The sequence below is a fragment of the Danio aesculapii genome, chromosome 20 (assembly GCF_903798145.1).
Source record: "Danio aesculapii chromosome 20, fDanAes4.1, whole genome shotgun sequence".
Lineage (NCBI taxonomy): Eukaryota > Metazoa > Chordata > Actinopteri > Cypriniformes > Danionidae > Danio > Danio aesculapii.
In genome coordinates this window covers 34,574,855-34,590,838 of record NC_079454.1, presented here as the reverse complement: position 1 = coordinate 34,590,838, position 15,984 = coordinate 34,574,855, and the positions used below count along the sequence as shown (strand labels likewise).

The following is a 15,984-nucleotide window of genomic DNA, read 5'->3' as shown; positions in this document are numbered from 1 at the left end:
AAAAATATAGTAATCTATAACAGTGTTTGTCCACATTTTAAAAAATTTAACTATTTTAATTTAATTTTAACTGAGTAAAAAATCTAATTAGGCTACAACAGAAATGTCTGTCACTTCCAATACATGATAATAATACATTCCCATTATGATACATTTTTCAATTGCTAAATTTCGCCATAGTACATTTGCGAAACGCACATGGAACAAGTAAGTCTAGAATAGGACAACTCCACGCGTGCCATCAAAAATACATGACCTGCTAAAAATATAAGTCGTGTAGTATATCGGTCGTATTTAGAGAGTGACGTTTGTGTGGTATAAGCGATGGCTGAGATAAGATTCAAAGAATTTCAGCGTCCGCAGGGGAGGGACGCGCGCTGCAACAAAGAAACACGCCGTTCACATTCATGAATTCATCTCTGCTTCATTTACTTAAAATATCACAGTCGAGAGGATTTTCAAACAGCCTCGGACATAGAAGGTTTTCCCCCCTGGTGTAACTTAATTTTGAACAGGAGCAGGAGAGACAGCTTCCTGAACGCGCGCGTCTGTAACCTTTGATTTTTATAACGCTGACAGAAGCACGCGGAAAGCTCACCTAGGACACAAAACAACTGCATTTCTCGTATTCATATAGTGTGTGGAGATTATTAGCTTAAGAAGTCGTTCATCCAGAACTGGGGAGTTTTAATAGGCGTCGCGTTGAGTCACGGCAGGTAGTGACAAGTTTGATTCGGACGTTTGAAGGCTCTCAGTCGCGGCTGGATATCTGATGTTTACCGGGAGTTTAAGGACACCGAGCTGCCGCAATGTCGACCGGAGCGGGGAAGAGAATAGAGAGCCGGGTGAGAAAACTAGAAACGCTGATCAAGAACCAGAAATCACCGTTGAACTTGGAGAGTTTGCTGGTAAGGACTTGGGATAATGGGATGCTATACTTGAGCTAATGTGTTTGTTTTGTACACATAATTGCAGCCTTTATATACTGTACAAATAGTTTAGGTTTTGTTGATATCTGGAACTGTCATGATTACACTGCGTTTATGTGTTGTGAATTTAATCATAATTTGATCTTGTGTGGAATTTTGTTTCCAGAAATGTCAATTAGACTCTTAGCTATGTTGTTTATGATTTTAGATCATGCAAAAACTTTATTCTGAGTCTACAAAGTAGCAGAATGATCATTCATTTCTATCCAAAATAAAGCATAATTCTGAAAATTAATAGGCCTTATAATTAGCTTAAGACAGAATTCTAGCGTTTAAGGAAACATGTTTTTGTGGTTGTAGAACTTTTATTAAAATTTTACAACTATTATGGGAAACATCTTGACCGCCATAAATGTTTTGTCAACAATAATTCTTATGACTAGAATCTAACCTACAGTAAATGCACATCATATTCAGAGTAACATGTGCATTAGAATGTTAGTATGTGTAGAGCTCAACAAGAAGGTGGATTGTTTAAATAAGTAGAAAAACACATTTAGATGCCTAAATTTAAGTCTAAATGATGTCACCCAGCTGTCAAAAGATAAGGAAATACCAGTGGTCTGTTGCGGGAAGCTAACTAAACAAACTTTTGAGTTGTAGAGTAGGTTTAGAGTTGACAAAGCCAAACAAATCCAGCCTGATTAAAAATCAGATAAAGATACACCAGGACTGGGAGTGGCCCTGCATCAGATATAGGTCACTTTAGTCACATCTGATTGGTCCAGTTTGAGTTTGCAATTTCTAACCCACAATATAACCTGCAATGGATAGCCATGTAGTCCAAGGTAGGGCTGGGCTGATAAATTATATTATATCTAATTGCAATAAAAATTATGTCAATAACAATGATACGCTCTGGACTTTTTACTCTATATTGATCTAAGAGCCAATCACACAGCAGAAATATGCAACAATGGGAATCTAAAAGGGTTTTGAAATTAGAGATGTACCAAACTTTCGGCTGAAAATTAAAATTAAAAAAACTTTCGGCCGAAAAATGTTATGCCGTTTAATGGACCTTCTAATTTTTGTGGCTTCAGTCATTGCTAGGGTACTCTTTTTAAATCTGGAAGCATTAACAACTTATGTTGAAATATACATGGTTATCTTTCAATAAGGAAAATAATTATCGAGATTGCATTTTTGCCATATCGTCCAGCCTTAGTCCAAATTACCATGGCAGCAAAACCCAAATAACACCAAACCACATTCTTGAGCCTGAAAACTCAAGAGTTTTGAACAGGCTAAACAAAAACCTATCTGGGTGAAAATTGAAACCACTTTATGCATCATGCCAGGTGTGGGAACCAGATCCTCTGGAAAACACATGAATACAAACACATTATGAAAATGACTTTTAGCATTAATATACAAATTAAATGCACTACGTGGTGTTGTTGTAAGTCATGACATTGAAAATACTATTTTCGTGTCCATCTCAGTAGCTTTATTGTTTATATCACACATTTAAGCATCTAAAAACTTAAAATATTCTGTAAACTACAGTTTCGGAGCTTACACTTGAACAGCAACATACGGCAATATTTTAATATATGGTAACATATTTGAGTTTTGATAATAAAGTTTAGGGATGGCACGGTGGTTAGCATTGTCACCTCACAGCAAGCAGGTTGCTGGTTCGAGTCCTGGTACACAAATCACACAAAGCTTTCCCTGGAAGTTTATTATTGGCTGAAAAACACTAGCTGTGCATATAGCCCACTGGATGAACTAAATTGACCTTAGTGTATGAGTGTGTGTGAATGCAAGAGTGTATGGGTGATTCCCAGTACTGGGTTGCGGCTGGAAGGGCATCCGCTGCATAAAAATAAATGCTGGATGAGTTGGCGGTTCATTCTTCTGTGGCGACCCCTGATAAATAAGAGATAAAGTTTAGCATAATGATTTTTTCTATAGAATTACAACACAATGTGAGCATTTGTTAGCACCATTTGTTGTCTGCTTTTGGACCTTGAAACGATTTGTCATATCATACACATCAGTGAATTGCAAGGAATGTTGCTTGAACTTGGTTTTTGTATTTTGTAATATACTATAGTATATACCACCAGCACCGGAAAGACCTTCATATATAGGTTGCAAAACACAAAACAAAAGTGCATTAGATGTTGAGGTTGTAAACAAATGAGTGGACGTTTGTCCCAGAGGATTGTTGAAATGTTCCTGTGTCTTATCTCTGATCAGTGCGTTACCAGCACACCCTCCTCCACAGTAATGTTGCTGTTTTTTCATGATAATATTTGCCCCAAAATACAACAGCTAAAGAACCAGGCTTCGTTTATACACTCATAATAACATTAGAGGACAGGAATTGTGAAAACATCTTACGTGTTCATTCAGTGACTGCATTCAAGTTAAAAGTGAGGACTTGTCAGGCAAGCTTTACAAGGTGAGAATGACTAAAATGTGAGCTCCTTTTGTCACTCATCTTCAGTGATATCTCTTACCTTATTACCCAACAGAAGAAAACCCTCATTCCAGACAAGCACTGCATTTCTGTGCAAGATTGAAAGTTTGGCACACCCTACTTGCTATGGATGTTTTGTCCATAGTTGAATTGCATAAGGCCACTGGTGTGACTTCATACAGTAGCTTGTTACTTGTGCTCATATATTTCTCATGAGTAGCATTTTACACTTAAAGCAATGGATAGTATCTTGATAAATGCATGGGTTGAAAACTTCTGTCAACATCTTGTTTTATTTCAGAGTGGGTTGCCTGAGGGGGAGGCCATTTTGACATCATATGACCTGACCAGCTGATATTGAATGCTTTTTTTTTTAAAGCTGATTATTTTGGACACTTAATCTTGTATGTATAATTTTTGTATTTTTGTTGTTTGTCTAAACATCATTTAGATTAATGTGCGTGCTTTGTGCATTTACAATTCTGAATACCGATAGTTTAGAAAAAAAAAAACTTCTGCGCTAGGGCAGGGCGATCTTAATGCCTATTTTGTCAGTAAATCCAGTTCTAGTAAACCTTCAGCACGTGTTTTAAGCCACAGCCATATCAACCTGCAACCTAAGACCGGTTGCTCACTGAAGCTAAGCATTTCTGAGCCTGGTCAGTACCTGGATGGGAGACCACATAGGAAATCTAGGTTGCTGTTGGAAGTGGTGTTAGTGAGGCCAGTAGGGGGCGCTCAACCTGAGTTCTGTGTGAGTCCCAATGCCCCAGTATAGTGAAGGGGACACTATACAGTTAATAAGTGCTGTCTTTCAGATGAGATGTTAGATCGAGGTCATTAAAATCCCATGGCACTTCTCACTAAAAGTGTAGGGGTGTAACCCTGGTGTCCTGGCTCAATTCCGTCCATCGGCCCTTACCGATCTTGCCCTCCAAATCATCCCCATCCACCGAATTGGCTCTATCACTGTCTTTCTACTCCCCTTATAGCTGGTGTGTGTGGCACACTGGCACTGTTGTCCTGTGGCTGCCGTCGCATCATCCAAGTGGATGCTGCACACTGGTGATGGAGTGGAGAGAACCCCCCCCCCCCCCCCCCCCATGATTGTGAAGCGCTTTGGGTGTATGACCAAACACAATAAATGCACTATAGAAATATAAATTACATTACATTGCTTTCAGATGGAGCAGCGTTTACTACATATCATCGTTCAAATGATATCATTCGTACTCAAATATCGGTTTTAAAATCAAATTCAATTTAATCTGTCAATAATTATATTTATTGTAGTCAACATTTGAAGTGGATCAAAACCTTTAATCAAATTTGTCCTTAAACTAGTCAACAACTCCATTCTTGTCTGTAGATAATCATTCTGTAATAATGGCAGCTGTTTGGGTAGCTTCTCAATAAACTTGTGTTTTCTTTGTAATAAATAATACATCATGTGAAATTACCAGATATAATAACATGGTTTTACATAAAACCCACCTCATAACATCTGGTAAGTGTTTGAAATCCTTCTGTGAGATGATTCAACAGTTGTGTGTTTATTCAGCCTGATCTGAGGAAACCTAACTTATTTCAATTTTGTCAGTTTATTGGCCAATCCGTACGAATTCATACAGGTTCATTTGTATGAAAATGTACAATTTTTAAAAGGAGGTGTGGCATTAAACCCCACCCCTAAACCCAACCGTTATTGCGAGATGAGTAGGTCCACATGGAATCCAGCAGAAATCCGCAGATTTTTAGCCTATTATTGAACCTATTTATTGAATTGTGTACATTTTTATTTGTTCAGTTTTTAAATTAATTTTAGTAATATTATTGACTAATATTAAAATGTTGATATGATTAATTTACAAAACAGTTTATAAAGTAATATTTTCTGTCTTTTAGTAAGGAAATTATATGAGAGACTTGCTTTGTTTACCAAATAAATAGATCTAATTGGATTTGCATGGTAAACATTAAATTAAAGTTAAAAATGTATTATTTTTTTATTTAACATATTACGTTTTTAGTTATGATACTCCCAAAATCATTCTGCATAAATCTGCAGATCTTTTACACAATTCTCTGCAGAAATAGCAAAAAATATCCGCCGGTTTTGTCTGGCCCTTTGGATGAGGAAATCGTAATAAATTGTATCAATGAGATCTTACAAATTCATACAAATTAGCTACTAAATCATAAAGTTATGAATTGTCGTGGGATATTGTTGGTCTATTTGTCATGCTGAATCAACAAAAGCTGTTAAATATTCTGTTTATTCAACAACTGCTATGGTGGTTTCCTTGGTCTCTTCATAGGCATTTGAGTTTGTTAGAGCGCCCTCTGTCTTTCAGAAGGAGATTTACTACAGATCACACTGCGCTTCCCTGATGTGTATAACAGTAGCAGGTTTTCTCCAGCACATTTACAATTTCATTTCGATTAATCACCCTGTCCTACTCTGCACATATATAGACAACCCCCCTTTTAAATCTCTGTTGGAAAATTAGATGGCAATGATGCATTACTGTTCCATTGATGGAAAATGAGAGCTATCTATAAACAAATGCTGGAGGTATTGTGTGGTGTATTTTTGGTGTCTGTGTCTGCCTGTGAGCGTCATACTCTGGCTATGGGAGGCCCAGGGAAAGACCTAACTAAATCCCTGCTGGTTCATTCCACAGCATGTTTACTTAGAAACATCCACTCACCCACCTTAGCTGCTTAGCCATGCATGCTAAGTCAGCTTTCGGTAACAGGGATGAAAATATACCCCGGCTATGTTAAGTTGCATTTCATTCCTCTTTTATCCAGAAGATTGTATTATAATCTTCCATAGATGCTCCTCCAAGTCATGCTAGTTAGAAAATTTAGTTCATGATATCAGTGTAAGAAATGGGTTGCCATGCTAAAGTCAATCCAGTCTGATTGTAATATTAAAATATGGGCGCTTTGATCCTTCATTTACTACACTGGATGTAGGCTAATATTTTCCCGCAGCATTGCTACCAAGGGAAATGTCATAGAGGAAGCTGAGGTCACATCCTTCAATTGAGGAAAGAGATAACTGGCTACAGGCTTCCTTTGGTCTGTGTTTGTGTGCATTGTGGACTGAGTCTTGGTGCAAAGAAAACAGGATTCTGACATTGTTGGTTGTGCATTTGTGTGTTTTGTTTTGTGAGTGCGCTGAAATGGGGTATGGAAGCTGAATTAGTTTAACACACCAAGAAAAGTTTACTGCTATTCAGAATTTTGTGGATGTAAAATGGTTTTGAAAAAAGTCACTAACAAAAAATAGAGTAAAATACAATAATAATATTTTGAAAAAATAATAAGAGAAACCCAAGTTGTACATCAGGTGCATTATTTTTGATTATTTTAATGATTTGTCAATTGATACACTTTTAGTTATGTTGTCTATGGAAGTAAACAATTGCCAAATGTCTTTGAAACAAAAAAGCATGTTGAATTGGACTGCATTGAATTAACGTATGCTTGCACTTTAATGTCTTGAATTTCAAGGGCTTGTATTTTTAGCTCCTGAAATTTTGACATTACTGATTATTTAAGCTCTGAATATTTAAAGGCGAAATCTTTCATGCATATTTTTATACAAAAAAATCAATACTTTATATTTATTTTCCAGAATTCACTTCTAAAATATAGTGTTTAGAAATACTACACTCACAAAAATATTGTTGTTCAATCTACTTATTTAAAATGAATTAAAACAACACAATTCTTAGGGTTTTTTGGGGACTACTTAATTGTTTTATGCTCCATCTACTTAAATTTGTAAAAACTAATAAATTAACTTAATTCCTTCATGTTGTCCCAATACAAATTGGTTGTGTGGAACCCAGAATTTTTATTTACAGTGCATGTAATATTCAAAAGAAAATTTTTAATTCATTTTATTTCATTTACATATAGTTACCATGTCTCAATACATTGCTTGAATGTTGCATTTTGCTAATTTGTTCAGGTTTTTTCATGAGACGGGTGAAAGCTCCCAAAAAGTAACCGAAGACTCATTTAGAGCTACACATTTTTTATTAGAAAAGCAAGACATTTTCAGACAGGAAAGCAAAACTGTGCTTAAAGACTAGAACGATCATAATCTCCACTCTCTCCGATGTCCAACTCGGGGCAACTACAGTAATTAGAAGAGTGTCGGCTGTAGATTTGATAATTTCAGTAAAATTTGAAAGTTGGCTTATGTTACGCAATTGATTGACAAACGTGGTACATTGTAGTGCATGATTTGTTAAAAATTGTTAGTGGCTAGTGAAAATATTGTAGAAGTGATCATTTGAAAATGTAAATATTTGCAGAGATTTATAGAAATAAAGTGTTGCATATTGATATTTCTCTGTTTCCTACCTTGTTAAATAATTGTTGACAACTATTGTGAGAAATCATTAACATAATCAGTGTCTTGTCTTCACATAGATGAAAATCATTAATTATTAACAATAACAGAATTAAATGTAAATTGAGCAAATTTGTAATTTTAGAAGTGTGCATCAAACTGGTAGCCCAGTTGGTAGCCTAGTTTTAAATAGTACACCACAAATTTGCCAGTGTACATTTACACCACTGGTGTTGATTTAACACTTTTTAAGTTTATATATGACTCCCACCAGCCAAGTGCCCAGCTCACACTTTTAAAAGTGTTGAATATATACACCTCTGCAGTGTAAAATATTTTACACTTTACAATTAGGAGGGCCGTTTTAACATTCAAGCACAAGAAAAAAGTGGAAACCTGACGTAATTGATGCATCAGAACAACAGTCATGACGTTTATATTTCAAGCTGTCACCAGTGATAATGCAAATCAGCACGTTTATCATGTCACACATCAGCTGCTGATATATATCTGTGGTTGTTGTGTGTATGGTCGAGCGTTATACATACACTCAGTCATTCTTACACAGACTATATGCAGTCAAAACTCTAGATTTTTTTGTTTCTTGTACATATTGAAAGGTAGTTTAAATTGTTATAAAAATAATAGGCATAATAATTATTATTTTGTCCCAACCAATCCTATTGTGCAATAGCGTAAGAACAGCAGAAAGCCGTTTGGGGAAATTTAGTGACTTCACAGGCAATTGTTCTTCTCAATATCTTCCTTTTTTGTAAAGCTACAAGAGGGGGAAAGTATGTACATATTCACATTTATTTTAACAAGTGAATTTCAATGTACATAGTTTTAATGCAAACCTTAATGAGGAAAATCTATTAAATGAGACCCTTTGAATCGAATATTAGCAAAATTATCATATTTGTTACACCACCATCATGATGTGTAAGCCATATAGTAGTGTTATTACAACAAAATACAAGTGGTATAATACTGATAATAATCAAACGACTTTTAAATTTTTACAAAAATAGAGCTTTAGTAAAAATAGGGCACTTACAGACATTATATTTTAACTTTAAATCAGCCACATAAATAAAATGCATGTGTGTTACTCATGACCGTACACTGAGAGAAAATGAAAGTAAAACTAATCTGAATGTAGTACTATACATATGGACTAGATGGCGGGTCAAAACTACAAGTGGCTAGATATAACTGCACTGCAATGATAGAGGTTCAAATATATATGTTTTGGCTGGCCAAATTTGTATATTTTTTATGTCAGTTGCGGGCTGGAGGGAGGAGGAGGGCGGGCCGTAAATGGTCTGCGGGCTAGCAATTTGAGACCCCTGACTTATAGTGTAAAAAATGCACACCACATTAAACATTTTTAACACCTGCAGGGCAAATTGTCCAGTGCACATATAACTCCAGAGGTGTTAAATTACACTCCCTTCTGGTGTCCCACCAGCTCAGTGTATAAGTTACACTTTAAAAAGTGTTAAATATATACACTTAAGCAGAGTAAATAATTTTACACTAAGAGTGCAAAAACTGTATACTAGATTAAATACTCCATCACCAATGCCAAGTCATATTTAGCATATATTAAAATTTTGACTAAACTGACTTGAGTAAAAATTTAAATTTTTCCACATAAAATTCACACAGAAAAGTATATATTTAATGTTTTAACACCCTGGAATAATAATAATAATATGAAATGTTGCCTTTCTAAAATGAGTGTTTAAGTGTTGAATTTAACCCACACCAGCGTTAAAAACAGTATATGTAAACTTGGATTTTACCACTACAGGGGCTTACACCAGAAATTCAACACCTCACAATTCGCTGTGTAATGTGAAAAAAGAACACCTGTTACCTGAAAGTGCTGTCTTAACCATCAGTCTCAATCTATTTAATGCATTCTAGAAAAATGTAACTAATTTCATTTAGAAAGCACTGTCCTAATGAGAAGGCACAGTGACAAAACGATCACATTAGCGCTGCTAAACTGTGCTTTACACTTGAGTCCTGGATTAGCTGTTTTTCCTCCTCCCTTATTAACCTTTTATGTTGGGCCAGCTAGTTTATGATGTTGGCTCGGGCAAATGGATGTGTTTTAGGTGAGGAATGTTGGGGGGTGGATTGTGTGTCTCATGTGTATTTTTAGCTTTGCAGTGTCACTGTGTGTGTTTGAAGGGGTATGTAAGGTCATTTTTAGGATCATCCATATATGTTTTGGCTGGCCAAATTTGTATATTTTTTATGTCAGTTGCGGGCTGGAGGGAGGAGGAGGGCGGGCCGTAAATGGTCTGCGGGCTAGCAATTTGAGACCCCTGACTTATAGTGTAAAAAATGCACACCACATTAAACATTTTTAACACCTGCAGGGCAAATTGTCCAGTGCACATATAACTCCAGAGGTGTTAAATTACACTCCCTTCTGGTGTCCCACCAGCTCAGTGTATAAGTTACACTTTAAAAAGTGTTAAATATATACACTTAAGCAGAGTAAATAATTTTACACTAAGAGTGCAAAAACTGTATACTAGATTAAATACTCCATCACCAATGCCAAGTCATATTTAGCATATATTAAAATTTTGACTAAACTGACTTGAGTAAAAATTAAAATTTTTCCACATAAAATTCACACAGAAAAGTATATATTTAATGTTTTAACACCCTGGAATAATAATATTAATATGAAATGTTGCCTTTCTAAAATGAGTGTTTAAGTGTTGAATTTAACCCACACCAGCGTTAAAAACAGTATATGTAAACTTGGATTTTACCACTACAGGGGCTTACACCAGAAATTCAACACCTCACAATTCGCTGTGTAATGTGAAAAAAGAACACCTGTTACCTGAAAGTGCTGTCTTAACCATCAGTCTCAATCTATTTAATGCATTCTAGAAAAATGTAACTAATTTCATTTAGAAAGCACTGTCCTAATGAGAAGGCACAGTGACAAAACGATCACATTAGCGCTGCTAAACTGTGCTTTACACTTGAGTCCTGGATTAGCTGTTTTTCCTCCTCCCTTATTAACCTTTTATGTTGGGCCAGCTAGTTTATGATGTTGGCTCGGGCAAATGGATGTGTTTTAGGTGAGGAATGTTGGGGGGTGGATTGTGTGTCTCATGTGTATTTTTAGCTTTGCAGTGTCACTGTGTGTGTTTGAAGGGGTATGTAAGGTCATTTTTAGGATCATCCAATGACATTTACATCATTCATTTCCTAAAGTCATTTAGAAGAAAGCAGATTCTTAATTCCTATACGGGTCTAATCCTACTCCTAAACATCATTTTTGGATTTAAAACCCGAGTTAAATGACACAACAGGGCTGTCTGTCTGTGTAAGCTCAGTTTTGGCATTAATAAGACTGATTAGTTCTCTCTGAAGTGTGGATTTTGTACATAGAGAAAACCCCTTTGTAGCAACAGAAATAAAACCTGTTAATAAGCATTATAAGTATATATCTCATTTTTTTTCCTTCTGCAGGATTCAGTAACTGCCCTTGCCCTTGATCTGAACCATCCAGCACTGAGAAAGAACAAAAACATAGATGCCTTCTTAAGCAGATGTAAGTATGTTTGAAAGTTCAAAGATTAATAGACTGTTGTATGTGAGTGTTTTTTCCTGAATTAAGCTGTGTGACTACTACAGTACCATGTCTACACTGGCATGAGGAAGATTGTATGTTAAACATTGAAAGGGCTTTTAGTTTCCTGTCTGAGATGTAGACAGCATCACACTGATTATAATGGCTCTATTGTGTTTATTTGCTCTGCTCACTTCTGGTGTAGACATGGTGTCACATTGCATTAAAGGCTGAGAGACAAGACAATACATGAGAATCAGATGTGATATGCACAGTATTTTTGACTAAATATGTGGGCCTGGACCACAAAACCAGTCTTAAAGGGATAGTTCACTCAAAAAATTGAAATTTACACTGTTTACTGGTTCTAAACAATGACTGTAAAAAACATGGACGACGCGACAGCACCTTTTCCCATTGAATGCTTTGAAGGCAAAACGCCTTGTGATGGGCATAAACTATCCCAAAATAATGCTGAAATTGGAGTCTTGGTGTGCGCAGAAGGACTGCCTGATGGAGCCAGAGGCGGAGCCACGGAATCAAGCTTCCAACCAAACGCTTGTATGTCAAATCAACCACGCTCTCCGAACTTCTCACTTGACCACCATTATCCGCAATATAACAAAGGCTTGTTAATATAAATATAAGCGCTTACATTTAAAAACACGTAATAATATACAATTTAAAAACTTTGTGATGTAAGCTGTTATAATTTAATAAAAGCAATACATGTTGGACTGCAGAAATAAACGATCTTTCATACGCTCAAGCCTGAGTTAGACTAACCCATGAGCACAAAAAAATATTTCTCTTATAACAGGGTTATTGGTATTTGTTATCTTCATAGGGGTAGAACTTACTACTTGTAAAATATGAACAATAACATATAAACAACACATACAATTTTAGAAAGGTTTTTATTTTTATTTACCTATTAGCAGGACCCAAAATATAAACACCATAGATAATGATTTACCATGCAGGAAAAATCGTGCATTTACAAGATAAATACTGCAAGTTTTCTAAATATCAACAGGAAATTTACACATCCCATCACTGCTCTATATAAAATAATCTTTGTCAATTTGTACAATAAACTTTGCAGCATTAATACATCAACCAATGTCTATCAGCTGCTGTAACATCGCTTGTATATTGTTTATCATTTTTTGCCTCCGTTTTCATTTGGTTTATTCGATGCCTTCATTATATCTGGCAAAGAGGAATTTACATTCATTTTAATGTTTATTAGGAGGTTTCAAATAAAAAGCCAACGGTAATTGATGTATATAAATAATATATAACATTTACAGCTCTATTTGTTATACAAGATTCGCTTTCTAGAACATTAATATTTTATAACAGCAAATTCAGTAGACTAACTCAATAACATGCTGAAACTCAAAATGACAGAGACGTCTTTTAAATCAAGTTCAAATAAGGTTACAGAAGATGGATGTGGAGATAGGCTAACATAAGTTTTGTCTTCCTAATTATTATTTCAGACCCATAAAAAGAATTACTGCTAGATAACGATCACCTTTTTCCCGTCATGGCTAGATTAGGCATGTATCAGCAAACTAATAAAGCCCGATAAAGCCCTGAACTTACCGAATAATCAGTGTTTCACCAGATCCTGTATATCAGAAAGTATAGTTTACTGCTGAACAACTCATTTTATCATGGTAAAATAACACAGAACACTTCAATCTAGTCCCAAAGTTCAGACGGTCAGCTTTGAGAAACTGTCAATCACAACTGTCAGACACAATGACACGCCCAGCATTAAATTACAGGCTAAAAAAATACTCTTTACAAAAATGAAAATCTACATCAGCTTGATAACCAGTGCCTCAATTGACCAGAACCATCTTTCTGACATTTTATTCATTTATTCATTTTCTTTTCGGCTTAGTCCCTTCATTAATCCGGGGTCGCCACAGCGGAATGAACTGCCAACTTATCCAGCACATGTTTTACGCAGCGGATGCCCTTCCAGCCGCAACCCATCTCTGGGAAACGTCCATACATACTCACTTACACTCATACATCATACACTACGGACAATTTAGCCTTCCCAATTCACCTATACTACATGTCTTTGGACTGTGGGTGAAACCGGAGCACCTGGAGGAAACACACACAAACGCAGGGAGAACATGCAAACTCCACACAGAAACGCCAACTGACTCAGCCGAGGCTCGAACCAGCAACCTTCTTGCTGTGAGGCGAGAGCACTACCTACTGCGCCACTGCGTCGCCGGACATTTTATCGCAAGTGTAATTAATTTTTTTTATTTGGGCTCAAGTCTCGTTTATTAACACTGAGGAGGCGGGCTTAATGACTTGTACTGCAGGCAGCCCCCAGTGGGTGATCTAACGACCAGGACCTTCACTCAAAAGCAGGCGTGTGGCACACTTGGTTTCAAACCTTTATGAGTTTCTTTATTCTGTTGAACACAAAAGAAGATATTTCGAAGAGTGTTGGAAACCTGTAGTCATTGACTTCCTTAGTAGTAAACAAATAGTGTGGATGTCAATGTTTAAAGGTTTTCAAAATATCTAGTAAAAAAGTGAGTAAACTGTGACACAATTTTCATTTTTGGGTGAACTATCCCTTTAAGTTGCATGGGCATATTTGATGGTATCGCCCAAAATGTAAAACATAATTTAAATATTAAGATCATCTTCAATGAGGACATTTAATTATATGAAAACATACTTTCTGAGTAATTGTCTTTGCTAAGAACTAAGTTTGTGCAAATTTAAAAGTTCTTTTCCTGAATGTTTTGATCTTACAGTCCCTGGCAAAAAGTATAGAATCACCACATTTGGAAAATGTTCATTTAAATATTTAATTGTGTAGAAAAAAACAAGCTCATACATGCCACAAAACTATTTTCATTAAACAATCCACCCTTCTGGCTGTTAATACTTAAAAAAAAGAACACTGCAGTCAATTACAGCTGTTTTTACAGACATTTTGAAATCACCAAATAAAAACAGCACTAGTACTTTGTTGCACCACCTCTGGCTTTTATAACAGCTTGAGCCTTGGATTTAACTATTGACAAACAGTATTCTTCATCAATCTGTCTCCATCAACACCATTTTCTTTAATTTCCACTACAGATTTTCAATTGGATTGAGGTCTGGACTATTTGCAGGCCATGCCATTGACATTGTCTTTCCTGTAGGAAGGTTTTTACAGGTTTTGCCCTATGGCACGATGCATTATCATCCTGAAAAATTATGTCTTTTACTGTATTGATCTGTAAAAACAGTTGTAATTGACTACAGTGTTCTTTTTTTAGTGTTTCATACAGCCAGAAACTTTTATTGTTTAATAAAAGTAGTTTTGGGGCATGTATATGCTTGTTTTTTTTTTCTACAATTAAACATTTGAATGAACATCTTCCAAGAGGGGTGATTCCATACTTTTTGCCAAGGGTTGTATATCACATTCCAGATACTGTATACTCACATTTTGTCATGTACTTACAAACCACATATCAGTGAAATCTTATTTATTCAGCTTTTAGATTATGTATAACTCCATGGTCACACACAGTATATGAATGCTTGATAAAGATGGTTTAAAGATGGCAAAAAGTAATATGAATGCTGAACAGTACATAAATGCTAGATAAAGATGGCAGATAAAATTGTAAATGTTTTTTTTTTTTGTAATCTACTTGGAATAAAGGGGTCATATATAATTAAAAGAATTCTTCATCCAAAAATTAAAATTCTGTTATCATGTAGTCATCCTGCACTTGTTTCAAGTCACTTTGAGTTTCTTTCTTCTATTGAACGTAAAAGAAGATATCCTGAAGAATGTTGGGAAAAAATGCCATTGGCTTCCACAGTATTTTTTTGTTCCTACTATGGATGTCAATTTCTGTTTTTCCCCAACATTCTTCCGAATATCTTGTTTTGTATTCAACAGAATAAAGAAATAAAAAGTTAAGAAAAAAGTTTAGAATCATTATAGTGTGAGAAAATGGCAAGTAAATTTACATTTTTTGGTGAAATATGCTTTAACAGCAATACTTATTGAATATTAATTGTCTTACGGAGTAAAAGAGAACGATATAATTGTGTAAATTAATTTGAAGTTAAATCTATTCATGGAAAACCAGTATTAAATTCCTTAATTATATCAAGAAGAAAATTTTATCTCTAAAGTAATTTAGCAATTTTTAAACAGATTTTGTGAAATGTATAATATGATGGAAGTTTCTAGTATTTTAAAGTCAATTTATTCCTTTTTAATTAACATTATTGTGTCTTGATTAATGTTTAGATCCTGGTTTATTATGAATTTGTTTCCTGCTAATTAAATCATAAACTTGACTCGTGTACTATCTGTAATAATATGCTCTAGATGAAAAGGCCGTGTGCAACCTCAGGGAACTACAGGTGAAGCTGGATGATTTTGATCGAGTCAAGCTGATCGGTCGTGGAGCGTTTGGCGCAGTGCAGCTGGTGAGTGAGTGAGTGTGTGTCAGAAAATGTGTGATCCTGTGTGTGTGTGTTTGTGTGAGCGTCTCCCCCCTGTTATCTGCAGTTTTTCTTCAGG

The 15,984-nt window shown here is 35.5% G+C and overlaps 1 protein-coding gene across 6 annotated transcripts in view; it reads left to right on the top strand.

The window, feature by feature from the left end:
• Window positions 1-350: 350 nt before the first annotated feature.
• LOC130247586 (rho-associated protein kinase 2-like) overlaps window positions 351-15,984 on the top strand; it is a 61,211-nt gene continuing 45,577 nt past the window's right edge. For 3 of the 6 annotated variants that reach the window (XM_056480886.1, XM_056480887.1, XM_056480888.1), the window contains exons 1-3: window positions 351-908; window positions 11,303-11,384; window positions 15,790-15,890. In XM_056480886.1, coding sequence (XP_056336861.1) covers window positions 810-908; window positions 11,303-11,384; window positions 15,790-15,890 — 282 coding nt within the window. In that variant the 5' untranslated portion in view covers window positions 351-809. The remainder of the gene's footprint in view (window positions 909-11,302; window positions 11,385-15,789; window positions 15,891-15,984) is intronic. The other 3 variants (XM_056480890.1, XM_056480889.1, XM_056480891.1) reach the window with 1 other exon arrangement.